The sequence below is a fragment of the Pezoporus wallicus genome, unplaced genomic scaffold, assembly GCF_028554395.1.
Source record: "Pezoporus wallicus isolate ANWC-B61680 ecotype Strahan unplaced genomic scaffold, APGP_CSIRO_Pwel_v1 scaffold_7402, whole genome shotgun sequence".
NCBI lineage: Eukaryota > Metazoa > Chordata > Aves > Psittaciformes > Psittacidae > Pezoporus > Pezoporus wallicus.
This window is the reverse complement of record NW_026641037.1, coordinates 856,657-875,313: the sequence shown is the minus strand read 5'-3', so window position 1 is coordinate 875,313 and position 18,657 is coordinate 856,657. Positions and strand designations below refer to the sequence as shown.

Sequence of the window (18,657 nt, the reverse complement as noted above, 5' to 3'; positions counted from 1 at the left end):
ACTGAATCTGAGCTGGAGAGAAAGTAGCCACCTGCAGTGGCCTGCAGGCCATGCTGGTTTTCTCCCTATTAGAAAAAAGCCTTTGACACAGCAATGAACATTGCCCAACGCAATGTTTCAGTGCTGGTAGTTACATGTCTGCTGTGTTGACATGTTTGCAACGTATCGGAAAATAAATGTACCAGATTACTGCACCCCTACCAAGGGGCACTTGCCACAGTACACAGAGATCCCACCCAGTAACATCTCTTAAAATATAACAGAAATGCATAAGCTACTATAACCAATCTTTGCCTGCACGTGCTTTTTCTTCAGAAAAATACATTGCTTCTGTCTTCTGTCTTCATTGCAGCTTATTTAGAGCTCTCCCATTGTTGTTCTTCCACATTCTGTGCAACTCACTGTCTTGCAACTGCTGTTTTTATCATCTTCAGCGTATAACTTTCCTTCTCGCTAAATCCTCTGAATCCCTCCTAAAAACTTGTCAAAGCTTTTCAAACATTTTTCAGGCTCAGGCTATTTCATTTTTGGCAGTATTACATGTTCCTGCTGGACCATTATCATTGTTTAACTATGAGATTACAGCTGTCTGCTCTTCCCAATGCTGTCAGCAGAGCAAGTTCATACTCTGCCTTACTGTTAATGGCTGTAGCTGAGCCTGGAAGAGAAAATATTCCTCAGACTCCTTGCTGAGACAAGGATTTAAACACCTGATGAGCCATCGCTATTGAAAGTGTTTTCTCATATTTCCCTGAAGACCAAGCCCTCCATGAAAAGAAGCAGTCAAACACACACCATAAGCATGGTCCAAGTATGAGCGTGCATTATAAAACAATATTTTTTTTATTTATTCCAAAGAAGAACATAACAAACCCAACAGATTTCTTTCTGCATTTTTAATGGCTCACTGCTGAGCATAAGCCACCTTGGGACAAGTATCACAGCAAAGATAATTTACTTTATCTTCACTGTGATGTAGCATAATGATGACTTGACCTGGCAAAGCTCTTCACATTGGGAAAAAAGTTTTTTTCCCAGCAGAGGATTTATTATCCCAAATTATAGGATATATTTCTGGTACAATTTTACTGCTTTAATTCTCATTTTCTCCTTGTAATCGCTTTTTCTGGGGGAAAACACCTGCCTGCACTGCCAGATAGGGAGGACTGTAACTGAAAAAGGGGTACCACTGGCCCCTCGATGATTAAAGTTAACTTTCTCTCAGTGTGACCACAGTAGCATGGACTTTGTGTGAAGCAGATGGACTTCCCAGTCTCTTGGGCTGAAGTTTAATCTTGGATGTTTTTGCTTTACTGTATTTTTGCTAGCAACAGCAAATGCTCACGGGACTGGATCTATGCCAAGTTGTAGTCCTGAAGTCAGAGTGAAGGTCTGAGCCTTGGATTTATACTCAGTGACGGTTTTCACACCTGCAGCTACTAGAGAAAGCAGACCCAGTCTTTTGCAAAGCACAAAAATACAGGCTGAATATGAGGAGCTGATTCAATTCCTTATCCATTCATTATATACTAAATTGTACCAGGAGTAAAGAGTGAAGGATAATGCATCACCTGTTTTGAAGGAAGGACCCTGTGATTTAGGGAGAGCACAGCGCCTGGGCATGGTTGAGGAAGGCAGAATACAAACCCCCATCTCATGCAGAGATGAAGTCCAATGTGTTGTAGTGCCAATGGCCACATTTTAACCAAAAAAATAAACTGTGTTGCTAAAATCGGAGTATTCAGGCAATCTGGGACACAGACCACTAGCATAAAAAGTTGCCTTAAGGCTATGGTACTGACAGTAAGCATCTCAAGCAATGGTACACATCAACTGTATCTGAAAGTTTTCAGATGAACTCTGCCACCAACTGCACCCACAGGGTCCAGCCAGGTGTGAGCTCTGGGTCCCCAGTAGAGGATGTGTGAAGGAGAAGCCACCTGTTTTTCTTGCAGTGGGCTCCAGGAAACACAGGGCACTCCAGCAAATATTAGTTAAGGAAACATGTTCTGGTTCTGGATGCAGTGCCTGAATGTCAATAACTTTCATGACTGTTTCAGGGCATGGAAAAATGAAATTAACCTTTTTTGTCACACAATAATGAAACTCAGCTTCTATAGGACTTTGAGGGAGAAGGGCCACCCATTAAAGAAAAACTTACTGACTACCATACAAAACTACCAGCAGAATCTCCTAGCAGCCTCTAGCTACCTGGCACACCAGAGTTAAATCCCAAAGTGCCTTTAAATACCTAAACTTGTATTTTGACAGAATAGTCGATGACTACCCCAGATGTTCAGAGATACTATAAATCAAAGAAATAGGACTAACACCCAACAAGGTTTCAGCAGGAAAAAAAGAGTCTTGCACAACTTAACGCAGTCTTAGCGAGTCAAGAATGCCACTTTTTAAATGAAGGGATTTTTAAAGATTATGAGGGGATTTCTACCCCTCTGTCACTTTTGGCCTGCTTTCATTTTATAAAGCTTCCTTAGTCAAACTTCTAAAAATCTTGTCAACCTTTGACTATTTTTAGATAAACTCATTTAATTTGGTCGCTCTGATTTCCTGAAGGGAATGATTTACAAAAAGAGGCATTAGGATGTTGAGTCCATCAAAGCTGCATGTAATTAATATTGCATGCTGCTGGAAAGGCCAAATTAACACACAAAATTATACCAAAAGCCCAAGCCATTTTAGCGTAGTTCTGTTTTATTCTGGCAGCTGAATTCTACCCACTTTGCTAGACATTGCTGGGGCGAAGAGAGTCAGCTGGCAGTGAGCACTCTAAGAATCATAGGAAAATGGCCCTTCCAAGAGGGATGGGAAAGGTTTCCTGGATGGGAAAGGCCTGCTCCCTTACTGTGCAAGTGCTCCCCTACATGCAACGCCCTGCTACAGTCAGCTTCTGAGCCCCTGGTATCATGTACGTTAAACATTTAATTCCTAGTTTTCCTGGCTGACACAGAGTAGGACTCCAACTGCTCATGATTACAGAAATTAAACCCTTGACAGTGTTCTTTGGAATGGGTTTTGTTGATGTCTCACGTAGTCTGCTGTCAGACAAAGCTGTATTTTCCCCTTACATCACAATCACTTTAATTTTCATGGTTTTGACTTTTAAAGATGGCTTTCTTCATTTTTGTATGCATGCTTGATCTTCTCATTACACTGATTTCAGTACAAAAAAATGCTAATAAAAGAAAAAGGCCACCAACACAACTGCTTGAGCACTGCTGAATAGCTGGTGCACTCAGGATCACAAACAGCTGCTGCAATTATATTTAACTGCCCATTTTCTGCACTTGCTCACAATCAGATCTTACTTCAAGAACAGGTAGCAGAATTTCTGCTTTTGTAGTAAACAAGTGACATGATTAGAATGATGAGCGGGCTCCATCTCCATGTTTTAATCTTTCAGAGGTGTCTCTACCCAACTGGGAAGCTGAAATTCTCGCTTTCTGTCTACAATGAGCTGTGCTGTCACTCCATCCTGAACATGTGTATATGATGGGACTTTTCTAAACTAGTTATTTATGTAGCTTCTCATTTCCCCATGATTGTTTTATTGCATGATACAAATCCCCAAATGTGTGTTTCAAGCAATTTAAATCTTTATTTTCTCTGTACAAACACACAGTTTTCAATAAAGGTAAATGATTTCTTTTTTCTCTGACAGGAGTTAGTAATTTCCTCTGCTCCATTTTCTCCTTCCTAACAAACTTCTATTGATCAAAATGACTGCAGAAATGAAGTGACCAAACCAGGGTAAAAGATTTACAAGATTCATTAGAATGGTAAATTCTGCATTTAAAAATATAAATAGGAGCAACAGGAAGCAACAACTTTCAAAATTTATATTTTATGCATCATTAAAAACAGGCCATATGTGATTAAATAAGTATCTTGCGCCCTTATTTTAACTCTGCTGTCCTTCTAGAACTCATATGACTCCAAGCTCCTTAAGTACGTGACATGTATAGTCTGCAAACAGCACTGTGTAGGGGTTGAGAGCATCTGGAATCAAAGCAGTGTAAGAGAATCAGGCTTATTTATTGGGTGAGTGTGTGAATATAATTGATAAAGTAATAGAGCATTGTAATTACTTGAAGTTACTAAAGCTCGCAGCCCTGTAAGTACCCAGAATGCACAGTCTACAAATGGCTTTTTAAGTTACTCAAGTGCCTTTGAGATCAAAGTAGCTTAAGAGAATCATATTGCTGGTGAGTGGGAGTCGGAGTAGGAGGCTTAACTAATTGCTAAGTAGTTTGAGCATTTTAAGTACTTCAGGGCACTGTAGCATGAGTATAAAGTAATACGACAAAATAACACCTGCGTGTTGGTGCTTGGCTTTCCAGAGCCAGACTAGTGATGAGAAACTCCGGTAATAGCAATTTTAGCAGGATGCCACCTAACCAAACAAATGAGTGATCCACTTGGACTGGTGTCTGGCAAGCACAATCTAAACAGGATGAAAAACCCATTTTGAGATTGAGGCTTCTGCCTAAAGCAGCTGGAAGGAAAAACTTGGAGCTGAGCTCAGCACAGTTCTGCAAAGGCACCATGGTGTCAGGTACGGTCAGGGGAATAAGAGAACAAGAAAGTGTCACTGGGGATTAAGAAAAACTCCAAAATGGGGACATACTAGCTATAAACTGTCTTCTTGTACTACAAGGCTGCCCGAGGCTGGTTGGTAGGGCTGCAGATGTCTGTTGCAGCTCTCAGCCACGAGTGGTTAAAGTGCAGAAAGAGAGAGCAGTGTCTTTCAATAGAGCTAAGAAATAAAGGACACTGAGAGATGTGATACTGGGGGGAGCACAGTGAGCAGGCATGACACACCTGGAGTGGAAACATGTGGCTCGTCCATACAGACCTCCATACAGACTGCCAGTCCACTTGTTGCAGTGAATACTAACTCCGCAGTAAAATAATAAACTGTTCCTTTTGTTTCATCCTTTCTTTACAAGGTTGTGTTGTTAATTTCTATTTATTTAAACACCAAGAAACTGAGTATGATTCAAAGGAGTAGACATATAGCACATACAGGTGGCTATTTTGGAAGATCAGTGAAAAACATCAAAAGCGTCTCTTTTTTCTCTGTAACTGTAAAGACTCCCATGCATCAGGACAACTCTGAAAGATCTAAAAGCTGAAAGACATTTCAAAGTACTTTAAAAAAAAATGCTAGCGAAAGGTATTACCTATAACTAAGAAAGCCTCCAAATTATTAAGATACAAATATCAAAACTGAAACCCTTGCAACTGCACTGTCAAAATGTCTCTAACACTCTACAAACTATCTGGGTTTGCCTTTCCACGTGCATCATGTCCCTTTTAAAAATCAGCTTCTGTGACTATCCAGTACACTCTTAGCTAAGTAAGCCTCAAAAAGAAGTTAGCAGTGAAGGAAAAAGTAACAGTAACCAGGTCGCACCACTTGCAGAGACACTAAAAAGGTACAGCTAGTTCAATCAACATCAGCGCATTACAAAGGACAAAGCACAGCTAGAAAAATAACTGTCCTTTCAGCTAGTTAGCATTCAATCACTGAAGTGGAAAATTTTCTATCTCAACTTGATTTTAGGAGAAAGAAACGCTTCACTGAGTCATCCCATACCTTTGAGGACAAAGTTCAGTTTGCCTGCACAAACCCTAGTATGCAGAAGAAAGACATAGCGAGCTTTTTTCTTTTCCCAGTAGCATGTAACTTGTAAAGAAACACAAATATACCTGCTTCATCATAGGATACAGTCAATTTTTCCAGCATTTCTCGATCAATGGATAAAATCTGCTGTTCCAGGATGGTTTGGTAAGACAATACGCTGTTCTCCTTGTCCTTCTCATAGTCTTGAAGGTGTTGTTTCAGGACTTCAGGCAGGCGGGACTTCACATATTCTGCTGCCGACTAGGTAGGAAAGAGGCAAAGGTTTAATTAATACAGTTGCTTTTAAAAAGCTCTACGCATATCCATAGCACTTTTATTATTATTATTATTTTAATTTAAAGCATTCTCAAACATAACTCCTCACAGTAAGACACACTTACTGCTGCTAAATTCAGGGTGCAAAATCCACAGGTCATTTCCCTGCGAAAATGACCCCTGCCCACCCAAAACTTCCAGGGAGGCAGGGATATAATGGACCAAATCCCCTTTGAGGCATAACCCACTTTTCATCAGGGAGCTTATGGCAGCCCAGAAAGAGTTACTCATGCTGGATGGGACGCACATATACCTCAATAGCTCAACTTCTTCATTGTTAACACAGTTTGAAAATATAACTATGAAATATAATGTCTTTACTCTAAATTTTTAAGTATGAAGTGGAATCACTTCACCTGCCACTGATACAAACCAGGCTCAGACAGAGAGATAGAGGTGAACATTTAACAGCATTAAAAAGTTATATTATATACACACACATCCACACAGAAAAACCTTGTAAATTTTTTTCTGTGACTGCTCAAGGCCATAGGAAAACAGAAATTAACACAAGGTGGCATGGTTGTACTGATGTTATGGAGCCTTGTGCAAAACCATAAATGATAGTAACTAATAAGAATGTGTGTAAGAGTGTGTATCTCTGGATACAGACTGCTCTCTGCCCCCCAGAGCCTGCCCACCACTGGAACAGCTCCCTGCATTGGGGCTTGGGCTCAGACACCCTGGTGAGATGCAAACACAAACCAGCTTTCTTTTTTTTTAAGCAACTGCATCCCCCTCCTGCAAGTATTGCACTCCCACTATAAGAGGGACTAGAGAATTCCTCTTTCTGCCATGGTTTTGGGTTTGTTTTTTTTTTGCTTTCCATCTCTAGAAAAAAATGGAAGAGAAAAAGGTATCAAAGGCTGCTGACCACTGCTCTAGCTTTCTTGACAACCTCGAAACAAAAAAGAAAAGCAAATTATCACAAGGTGGTATTCATTCAGGTCTGGACCTGACCAGAAGTTACCTCCACTTAAAAACTGGCTCTTCCTAGGTTTATATTTAGTTTTCCAAAGTCAATTGCTGATTAAAGACCAGGTTGGACGAGGCCTTGGGTGACATGGTTTAGTGTGACGTGTCCCTGCCCATGGCAGGGGGGTTGGAACTTGATGATCTTGAGGTCCTTTCCAACCCTAACTATTCTATGACTCTAAATTGCAACCTTACATTGTGTTCTATTTTTCAGCAAGCTAAGCCCTGTGAGACAAATGAGACTACTCTAGAAAAACTAAAGGCACTCTTTACATGAGTACTGGGTATTTAATGTTACATTTTCACAGGGGTTTGCTTCCAAGGGAAGGCCAAAAGATACACTGTATGCTTATTATTTTAATCCAAGTTCAGGCATTTGTGTTTAATGCTCCCTTCGAGAAGAGGTTTTACTCTGTGGCAAAGTACTTGCGTGCTCTCCCTCAGGCAGCAATTCTGAAGAGTAGGAAACAAAACATTTCATTTTCTGGAATGCATCTTGTGCCAGCTGAGTGAATATTTGTATACTACTCTGTAAACACACTACTCTGAAAAACACCTATCCCTTACCAAAGATCTTGCAGCCCAAGTGAAAATCAAGAGACAGATGGGTACAAACAGATGGAAAGCCATCGGGACCACCAGCCATGGCTAGCGTGGCAGACAGCTGTCGCCAGCCACGTGCAACCCAATCAGCAAGTTTTTCTCTAGGCGTCAAGGCTGAGGATTACACCCATTTCAAGTGTGATCTCACAGGCGCACTTCCCCCCCCCCCCCCCCCCCCCCCCCCCCATGAGAAGCAAAACCCAACACTCTTGCTTAATCCACTGCCTTTCACATTACATCTAGATGTTATTAAAGATTTAAACTGTAGAGCAATGGTGAAACTGATACAAACTCTTCTCCTTTTCTAGCAAGAAAGGTGATCAGCCTCATCTGAGTAATTACATCCCTATCTGCATTGCAGCAAGGAGACAGATAGTACTACACCCTATTCAGCACAAAAGTAATTTTATCTCAGGTTTAAAAAGTCACTTCCAGTACTTGGAATACTAAAAAAGAAAAAGTGTAAGGGTGTGAGTGCATGTGTTTATGCATGTGTTTGGCATTAAGGAAACCAAGAAGCTAACTGTAGTCATGAATAAAAATTAAACAATGTTTAAAAAAGAAAGACTTCCACCATTTCCATAGTTTTCCATCCTACCACAATTCTCACCACACAGACCACAATATTCAGCTTTTGAGCAGACTAGAAACTCTCTCCATGCACCTCCCTTATGGATTCCGGTGCATAAAGCAGCCCAGAGACCCATTTTCCAGGATGCAAATGAGTTGGGGTTGTTCAGCCTGGATAAGACAAGGCTCTGGGAAGACCTCAGAGCAGCCTCCCAGTACCTAAAGGGGCAGACAAGAAAACTGGAGACGGACATTTTACAAGGGCATGTCAGGATAGGACAAGAATGAATGGCTTTAAACTGAAAGAGGATGGAGTTAGAGATATGAGGAAGTTGTTTTTCCCTGTAAGGGTGGTGAGACACTGGCACAGGGTGCCCAGGGAACCTGTGGCTGTCCAATCCCTGGCAGTGTTCAAGGCCAGGCTGGACGGGGCTCGGAGCAACCTGGTCTAGTGGAAGGTGTCACTGCCCGTGGAAGGTGTCATTGCCCATGGCAGGGGGCTTGGAACTTGATGATCTTTAAGGTCGCTTCCAACCCAAACCACTGCATGATTCTATGCCGCTCACCGCAGCTTGCCAGCAGAGCATCCCACCACTCCAGCCAGTGCTGGAGACCCCTCACTCTCCTGAAATATGTTTTCATTAAAATACGTATTTGTCTCACAGGCCAAAGTTAAGGGAAAAAAACCCTACTTTGAGTCTTCAAAATAACTTTATCCTCTTTTCCTCTGTGTGGTCCCTCTTCCTCCTGCAGGAAGGAATTACAGACACAGCTGCTCCTGGAGAACATTTGACCTCAGCTATTATAGGTACAACTAATTGTACAACATTTGCTGGTCAGTCTTCCTTATCACCACACTTATGAAAAAGTAATTTGAAGCTGTAGGCACTGCAGCAATGAGAAGCATGAAGAAACAGTGGTCCTGCTCAGGCAGGCACCTACTCACAGACCATGGTCACAAACCAGCAACATGACAGAAACACTCACTGCTGAGCTGTTACCTCTCTCCATCACAATAACCTCCTATTTTCTGGCATGAATTTACCCATTTCTCTTTTAAAATTGAAACTGAAGCACCCCCCATGAATTTGTTTTCAGTCTGAAGCACCCTTGTCCAAACTGAATAAAGGATTGACTTTAAAACCTTAACTGACTTTAGGTTATTTCATCCTACCATGGAAAACCAATTTCATTTATATAGAATAAATTTCAAACTATCTAAATACAATGAAATATACTTGCAGAACTTACAAAATATTCACATTATTCACTAAAAAAAACCCCAAACCCTACTTCAAAACCACATCAGGAAATGCTGAAAAATCCCTCACTGTGCAATAACCTGAACCTCAAATGCAGACAGTATCCTTCTGTAACTACCAAACTTGCCCTCATTTTTTGATTGATGAAAAACACATATCCAAAGTAAATTTTACATTTATATATTATGCTACTTGTCTGCTAAAATTTGCTCTGCTTTCCTGAAGTGTATCCTGTATCTGTAGGGAAGTAAAGGTCTAAAATGATTAATTAAAGGCTTCTTTATGAAGCTACTTCAAAAGTCAAGCAGTGGCTTCACAAAGCAGTCTCTTTACACAGTTATATTGGGTAATTTCACAAAGGTTTTCAACACAGAAAGTAGAGTTATTTGGCGTGTCAAAAATGACAACAGCCATAAGGGACAGCTGCATCCTTGCTCACCCTCAACATGTTCTGCAGGTTCAGCAGCTCAATACATCCCATAGCCTGGCTTCACCAACCCACTTGACCTTTAAAATTCAGGTTTTCACCACAGCAAACACAGGGAACTTGCATATCTCTGGCACCTGAAACACTCAAGCAGGTCTAATTTAGATCACGTTATTGGCTAAGGAACAAGTGGCAACGGAATCTCCAAGTGCCAACAGAATCTGCTCACCATTCACCTCACTGTTGGGTCAGACAGGAGGAGCAGTATGGCTGGCTCTCAAATTATGTGGCTCTCCATGCAAGTGCTTGCACACAGAGAAGATAGACCTGCATGGGCACATGTATAGACATGCAAGAAGTGACCCGAGTACTCTACAACAAAATGCATTAAGTAAGATTAAAGAATTAAACTTGGCTAGGGATGTTAAGGATAACAGGAAGGGATTCTACAGGTACGTAGCAAAGAAAAACCAGACTAGGGACAACGTAGGACCCCTCAGGAAGCTCTCGGGAGAACTGGCTACACAGGATTTGGAGAAGGCTGAGGTTCTGAATGACTTCTTTGCCCCAGTCTTCACTGGCAAAGGCTCTGACCACACCACCCAAGTCTTGGAAGGTAGATGCAGGGACTGTGAGAATGAAGACCTTGGGCCCACTGTAGGAGAGGATCTGGTTTGAGACCATCTTAAAAATCTGAATGTGCACAAGTCCATGGGACCTGATGAAATCCATCTGCGGTCCTAAAGGAGCTGGGAAATGTCCATCTGTCCATCATATTTGAGAAATCATGGCAGTCAGGTGAAGTTCCCAACTACTGGAAAAAGGGAAATATAACCCCCATTTTCAAGAAGGGATAAAACGGATGACCCAGGGAATTACAGACCAGTCAGTCTCACCTCTGTGCCTGGCAAAATCTTGGAGCAGATTCTCCTGGAAAGCATGCTAAGGCACATGAAAATCAACAAGGTGCTTGGTGACAGCCAGCACGGCTTCACTAAGGGGAAATCCTGCCTGACCAATTTGGTGGCCTTCTATGATGGGGCTACAGAACTGATGGACAGGGGTAAGGCAGTTGATGTCACCTACCTGGACTTGTGCAAAGCATTCGACACTGTCCTGCGTGACATCCTTGTCTCTAAATTGGAGGGACATCAATTTGATGGATGGACCACTCGGTGGATAAAGAACTGGCTGGATGGCTGCACACAAAGAGTTGTGGTCAATGGCTCCATGTCTGGCTGGAAACCAGTAACGAGTGGTGTCCCTCAGGGATCGGTGTTGGGACCGATCTTGTTCAACATCTTTGTCACTGATATGGACAGTGGGATTGAGTGTGCCCTCAGCAACTTTGCTGATGACACCGAGCTGTGTGGTTTGGTTGATACACTGGAGGGAAGGAATGCCATCCAGAGCAACCTTGACATGCTTGTGAGATGGGCTGATGACAACCTTATGAAGTTTAACAATGACAAGCACAAGGTCCTACACCTGGGTCAGAGCAATCCCAGGCACAGATACAGGTTGGGCAGAGAAGAGATTCAGAGCAGCCCTGAGGAGAAGGACTTGGGGGTTTTGGTCAATGAGAAACTTAACATGAGCCGGCTTCAGTGTGCTCTTGCAGCCCAGAAAGCCAACTGTATCCTGGGCTGCATCAAAAGGAGTGTGACCAGCAGGTCGAAGGAGGTGGTCCTGCCCCTCTACTCTGCTCTTGTGAGCCCTCACCTGGAGTATTGTGTGCAGTTCTGGTGTCCTCAACATAAAAAGGACATGGAACTGTTGGAACAAGGCCAGAGGAGGGCCACAAGGATGATCAGGGGACTGGAGCACCTACTGCATGAAGACAAGCTGAGAAAGTTGGGACTGTTCAGCCTGGAGAAGAGAAGGCTGCATGGAAACCTCATAGCAGCCTTCCAGTATCTGAAGGGGGCCTATAGGGATGCTGGGGAGGGACTCTTCACTAGGGACTGTAGTGACAGGACAAGGGGTAATGGGTTCAAACTTAAATGGGGGAAGTTTAGATTGGCTATAAGGAGGAAATTCTTTCCTGTTAGGGTGGTGAGGCACTGGAATGGGTTGCCCAGGGAGGTTGTAAATGCTCCATCCCCGGCAATGTTCAAGGCCAGGCTGGACAGAGACTTGGGTGACATGGTTTAGCGTAAGGTGTCCCTGCTTATGGCAGGGGGGTTGGAACTAGATGATCTTAAGGTCCTTTCCAACCCTAACTATTCTATGATTCTATTCTATGATTCTAAGATGGCAAGTGTTAAGCAGCTCCATAACCCCATGAAAAATGAGCACTGCAAACAAGAGCTATGGGAAGATCAGAACACTGGCACATAAAGCAACTGAAGGATGTAATTAGTTTGAATGGCCATTATTTACAAACACAACTTTCCAATTTAGAAAATGGAAGATGGAGACTTTATTGCCTCAGACCCACACTCTACACTGAATCCTGTGATTTACAGGGAGAGGAGGGAAATCACAATTGTATGATCTTAATATTCTTGAGATAATTCATTCTGTCTGCCTACTCAAACATTCAGAGACCACAGGAAAATACAGGATTCATTTTAGAGTGTGGTATTGCTAGTGTAACACGTACACCAACGAAGGATTTAAAAAAACATCAAGATCCCTCTATGTCATCTTGCTGCCTCTCCTTTTCACACATTTCCCTCCAAAGACACATGGAACACTACAACAAGTTTCCTTCCTCAAAAAAAGAGGAATTTTAACTTTGTTCACCTCCAGGTTGAACATGGTGTATGAACACTATCTGTGGAAGATAGCGTTGGCCATAATAATCTCATAGGAAGGAAACATAATGAAAAGTCGGATTGATCTGTGGACTCTTTTAGATATCTCTATAAGAATTGTGGAGGACACACAAAAGGAGCTGAAAGGAAATTAGTACAGTATCAAAGCTATAATATAATTGAGCTTCAATAAGAGAGGCTCAGTAAATAATTCACAAGACTAGATTGTTAAAACAGATGATAAAATTTACTGGGAAAGAAGGCTACAGAAATACAGATCATGTAAGAAAGAGAAGCAGAGGTCACTACCACAGCACAGGTCCACTAGACACTGATAAAAATAGAGGCTGGGTGTTTTAACCAGGAACTGGAATAATTACCCAAAGCATAGGATATAATGAAGTACTGCAACTACTCAGATACATTATAGGAAATGTATTTCAGAGCGCAGGTTGTCAGAAACCTCAGAGTGTGCTGGTGATAGGAGCAAAGATGTGGGTGCAGGATGTCCCAGCACTGAGAAGCCCCAAGATAAGGAAGGCAAAAGACAACTTGCATGAAGGTGACGATTAGCTCTTCAGGGAGAAGACAACATAATAAAGACAACGGACTTTAAAAGAAGGGCACTTAAAAATTTCCGAGGCTTAACAGTACCAAAGGACCAACAGCTGCAAGACAAAGGAGAAAATAAGGTATGGGGAATAAGGTCTTCCTTAAGAGAAACGATGCAAGTGAAAACTATCCCAATGCAGAAAAAACCCTAGGAATTAACATGGCTAAGTCCTAAGCTGCTCAGTGATCTTAAACTCAAGGAGGACACATATATAAACAGTCAGAATACCATGTGAGTGTAAAAGAATAACAAACACTGAGAAACAAGTGATATTAAAGAAGAAAAATTACTTTAAGCTAGCAAAAATAGCAAGAAAAGGTTCTACAAGTCCATTTATAATAAGAAAAAAAAAACAGGCAAAATGTTGCTGTACTGCTCAGTGAAGTAGAAAAGCTATTGACAAATGATGCCATAAAAGCTGAAGTATTTAATGTCTTTTTTTTGCTACAGTACGTGCTATCTTTACCTTGCTGCATTCAACTGGCAGCTAGTATCAGAGGCAAATAGCCAAAATCTCAAGACAGAATAGAGAAAGAACATGTTAGAAAGTGCTTATAAAGATTAGATATTTTCCAGCTGGCTGGGCCAGATGAAATTCATTCAGGTATACGTAGGTAATGGGCTGAAACAGTCTCTTTAACAACCTCGGCCTTTGAAAATTCACAGAGGATGCTGAGCCACTATTTGAAAAGAGCAAATGTCAGGACTACTTTTAAAATAGTATAAAGGGAGAGAAACAGAATTACAGACCAGTCAGTTTAGCTTTGATGCCTAAAAAAATGGGATAAAAGATCAAATGATTTCTATGCACACAAAAGCATCAAGATTTAGAAGATGAAGACAGCAAAGAGGTTCTCTCAGGCTGTAAGGAGACCTGCTAATTCTGTTCCTATCAAGTGCAGTCTAGAGAGCAAATGCTCCCTTGTTCACTCCAGCAAACATGCCTGGGCTTGAAAGTCTTAGTACCACTGATCACATCATTACTACAGACAAATCTTTCATGTTGTTCTCTTAAGCCTTAGGGGATCCCAGAGAAACAGCCTTCCATGTAAATTGGGATGCTGAATCCCATGCAGATCAAGCATTTCAGAGGATATTCCAGGATTAAGACTCTCCAGAGACCCCTTGGACCCACCACGTGTTTGGTGCTCCCGGGGACAGAGTGTGGAAGCCTGTCGCTGCCACCATCTGACCTTTGTGCACAGCTCAATCACTTTAAGGCTCATGGAAAAGATTTCAAGTACAGGTCCTGCTGGAAATACATAATGATCCCATTCACAATTTCACATTCCATATTTCAGACTAGAACTCCTTAGCAGAAATACTTTTATATACATGTTTCTGGACTCACATCTTTAAAACAAAACCAAAAAACACCCACACAATTCATTACTGTGTGACATGGATGGTGGGATTGAGTGTGCCCTCAGCAAGTTTGCCGATGACACCAAGCTGTGTGGTTCGGTTGATACACTGGAGGGAAGGAATGCCATCCAAAGGGACCTTGACACACTTGTGAGGTGGGCTGATGCCAACCTTATGAAGTTTAACCATGCCAAGTGCAAGGTCCTACACCTGGGTCAGAGCAATCCCAGGCACAGCTACAGGTTGGGCAGAGAAGAGATTCAGAGCAGCCCTGAGGAGAAGGACTTGGGGGTTTTGGTCAATGAGAAACTTAACATGAGCCGGCTTCAGTGTGCTCTTGCAGCCCAGAAAGCCAACCGTATCCTGGGCTGCATTAAAAGGAGTGTGACCAGCAGGTCGAAGGAGGTGATCCTGCCCCTCTACTCTGCTCTCGTGAGACCTCACCTGGGGTATTGTGTGCAGTTCTGGTGTCCTCAACATAAAAAGGACATGGAACTGTTGGAACAAGGCCAGAGGAGGGCCACGAGGATGATCAGGGGACTGGAGCACCTCCTGCATGAAGACAGGCTGAGAAAGTTGGGACTGTTCAGCCTGGAGAAGAGAAGGCTGCATGGAAACCTCATAGCAGCCTTCCAGTATCTGAAGGGGGCCTATAGGGATGCTGGGGAGGGACTCTTCACTAGGGACTGTAGTGACAGGACAAGGGGTAATGGGTTCAAACTTAAATGGGGGAAGTTTAGAATCGCTATAAGGAGGAAATTCTTTCCTGTTAGGGTGGTGAGGCACTGGAATGGGTTGCCCAGGGAGGTTGTGAATGGTCATTAGGGACTGTAGTGATAAGACAAAGGGTAACAGGTTAAAACTTAAACAGGGAAAGTTTAGATTGGACATAAGGAGGAAGTTCTTTACTGTGAGGGTGGTGAAGCACCGGAGTGGGTTGTTCAAGGAAGTTGTGAATGCTCCATCCCTGGCAGTGTTCAAGGCCAGGCTGAACAAAGCCTTGGGTAACATGTGTGAGGTGTCCCTGCCCATGGCAGGAGGGTTGGAACTACATGATCTTAAGGTCCTTTCCAACCCTAAGTATTCTATGATTCTGTGATTCTATTATTGTAGGAACAGTGCATTTAACTTACTAGATAACTCCCAATAGGATGGTATAAACCATGGAATGATAAGATTGTGGACAAGAAATGTATTCCATAGAGTCTGTTAGTGACATTTTTGTAGAAATGCTATAAGGCTCTCCTGTTTATTTAAAAATTGTATACTACAAAATTACATATATTTGCATATCTATAAAAAAATCAGATTGCTAGGTTAAAGAAATCACATCCTGGATTAAATAAAAGACCTGAAAGCGAATCTCCCCTTGACCCGCTTCACTCTGGTAGGGATCTCCCTGCTTCCAGGGGCAAACCAAGACAACTTTATAAACACATTCTCCCTGCCCAGCCATGTCATTTTCAAACATGGTGCAGCCTAGAGAGTATCTGTTCCCATTTTACTGTCATTTCAATAGTTGTTTCTTGGCATCCTGCTGGTTTATCAGATGCTTACTATAGGAAGGAAACAGCTGAAGAATATTCTTTGGGTTCCTTCCTCCCTAAGAGCTAAACTTGTTGCAGACAAACCACCTTCTCAACCTATTCACACTGCAGTGCAGGAATGTCTAGTGTTGATTGAAGGAGATAAAAAAACTCTGCTTCCAGGCCCACATGTGCCACTTCAACTGATTTCAGAGAAACAGACCTACATCAGCCCTGACTCTCACATCTCATGCTCAGAATTTAGGATCAGATGCCTCTCCTTCATCAGCATGAATCACAAATAACTTCACAGAAGCCCAAAAGTGGGATTTTGCTGAGGCAAACCTCTTGGAATAAGGACATGAAGCTATAAATAGTTATTCAAAAGGAAAAACATATAATAGCAAAACATAATCTGCTCCCAAAAGGATAATGCAAGATCTACAAATGGCACCAAGACATTTGCCCTCTAAAGCAAGGAACTATTTAAGGGACAAATATGCCAAAAAAAACCATTAGCAGAGTTTTCCTGTAACACAGACTTTTGGTACAATTAGCCTATTATTTCTATTAAAGTGTCTTTTTTTCCTAAGAAATAAATATTCAAGTAAATAATTTAATATTGATCAATATGTATCCTAGGAAAGCCAAACTCACAATTTAAAACAAGGTTCTTAGCAAAAGCATAGTACCTGAAAACATTTGGGAACTCAGAAAGGCTCTCCTAGGACCTTCAATAAGACTGAACACCAGATACACCACTATTATTTTGCAATCCATGCACAATTTATTTCTGCAGCAGGAAAAATATTAGCCTCACAAACATCTTTAGTTAATCAAAGCCATATAATCATGAGAAAATTAACCTGATTCCAAAGACATGTATAAAGTTCAAATTAGTATTCACACTGGATTGTCAGAGATATATTAAATCCATAATTACAGTACTCCACAGCTGCTTCCACTGTAGAGAATAATGAATCGCCCAGTGAGAAAAAGCCATTTGCTGTGGAGCTTTGCTATGACTTTATGCTTTGAGCACAGAGAGCTTGGTCTTTTTTGACACAGTCTATATGTAGATTTATGGCTACAAGCAATCCAAATAATTGTATCACCAAACAGAAAGGATGAAAAAAAAAAAAAAGAAGATAATGATTTATGGCTTTCAATGACGCATTTTAGTTGCTTCCTTAAGACAGTACTTGTCACTCATTTCTTAAATAGACTGATTTAAATGTCCTAGAATGAGAAGTCAGTCAACAAAATTTGTAATTTTTCCATTACATGTTCTGTTCTCCCTCCCACTCCCCCCAACATTAGTCATATAGAAATGTGTGACACTGCAGTGATTGTACACATGAGAATGTTGGCATGGTACTCATTAATCTAGGAGATGGATCAGAATAGGTGAGACTAAATTCAAACCAATTATTTTCCACCTTCCTATGAGGGAGTGGTTACTGAAATACTTGTACGAGTCTTTTTTTTTTTAATAACTAATTTTAATTCATTCAAATTAACAAAACCATGCTCCATGTAATACAGCCAAGCAGTCACTTACTCTACAGATGAGGAAAAAATCAAAACACAGATAATGATTTGTCAAAGATTTCACTGCAATTGGCAGAGCTGCAAGGAGTGCTCTGAAATCTGGACATCTAATTAAAAGATTAATGTTATCAAGGCAAGAGTGAGCATTGTGATTATCTTGTCTGACATCTTGAATCAGGACCATAGGACTTTCCTGTCTCATAGTTTGAATTAATAAATCATTTTGAAAAATACATAAGCAACTGTTTCAGAGATGGAGAATCTTCCATAGCCCTTGGAAGTTAATTATCTTTATTGTTACAGGATAAATTCACATACCACAGAAAATGTTCCCATTATTTCCAGTCTGAATCTGCTATTATCTATGACTTCCAGTCACTGAATCAAGTGAAAAAATCTGCTCATCTACATTCCTCTTTCTCACTTAAATACATGCAAATTGATCAAATAATTCCATTATCTTCTCATTGATAAACTCAATAAATGGAGCTCACTGAATGGTAACATTACTGTGCATCACATTATTGCACACACTTTCTAATCTTTTCAAGCATTCATATGGTTCTCCTTTGAACACTCTTATTTTCCAACTTTGTTCTTTCGGGGTAATCATCATAGCAAGGCATTACACCACTGAGGAAGCCTTACTAATACCAGACTCACTCCTTGCATTTATTAACCATTTGCATTATGCTGTTGGCTCACTATTGCCTTGAGAGCTCGTGAAGAAGGTCATTGTTGTGGTTTAAACCCAGTCAGCCACACAGTTTCTACTATCCCCACTGCTTGCTTTCTTCCCCCAACCCCAGCTCCCAGAGGGATGGGGAGGAGAATTGAAAGAATGTAACTCCCACGGGTTGAGATAAGAACAGCCCAGTAACTAAGGTTAAAATCACTACTGCTACCACCAGTAATAATAACGATAAGGGAAATAACAAGGGAAGAGAATACGATACCACCTGCTGAAATGAGCCCGACCCCAATCGAGAAGAGAGTGCCCTTCCGGGTAACTCCCAGTTACCCCCC

At 41.5% G+C, this 18,657-nt stretch overlaps 1 protein-coding gene across 3 annotated transcripts in view; it reads right to left on the bottom strand.

The window, feature by feature from the left end:
• PPM1L (protein phosphatase, Mg2+/Mn2+ dependent 1L) overlaps window positions 1-18,657 on the bottom strand; it is a 105,806-nt gene that overhangs the window by 19,741 nt on the left and 67,408 nt on the right. For all 3 annotated transcript variants that reach the window (XM_057421816.1, XM_057421818.1, XM_057421817.1), the window contains exon 2: window positions 5,731-5,905. In XM_057421816.1, coding sequence (XP_057277799.1) covers window positions 5,731-5,905 — 175 coding nt within the window. The remainder of the gene's footprint in view (window positions 1-5,730; window positions 5,906-18,657) is intronic.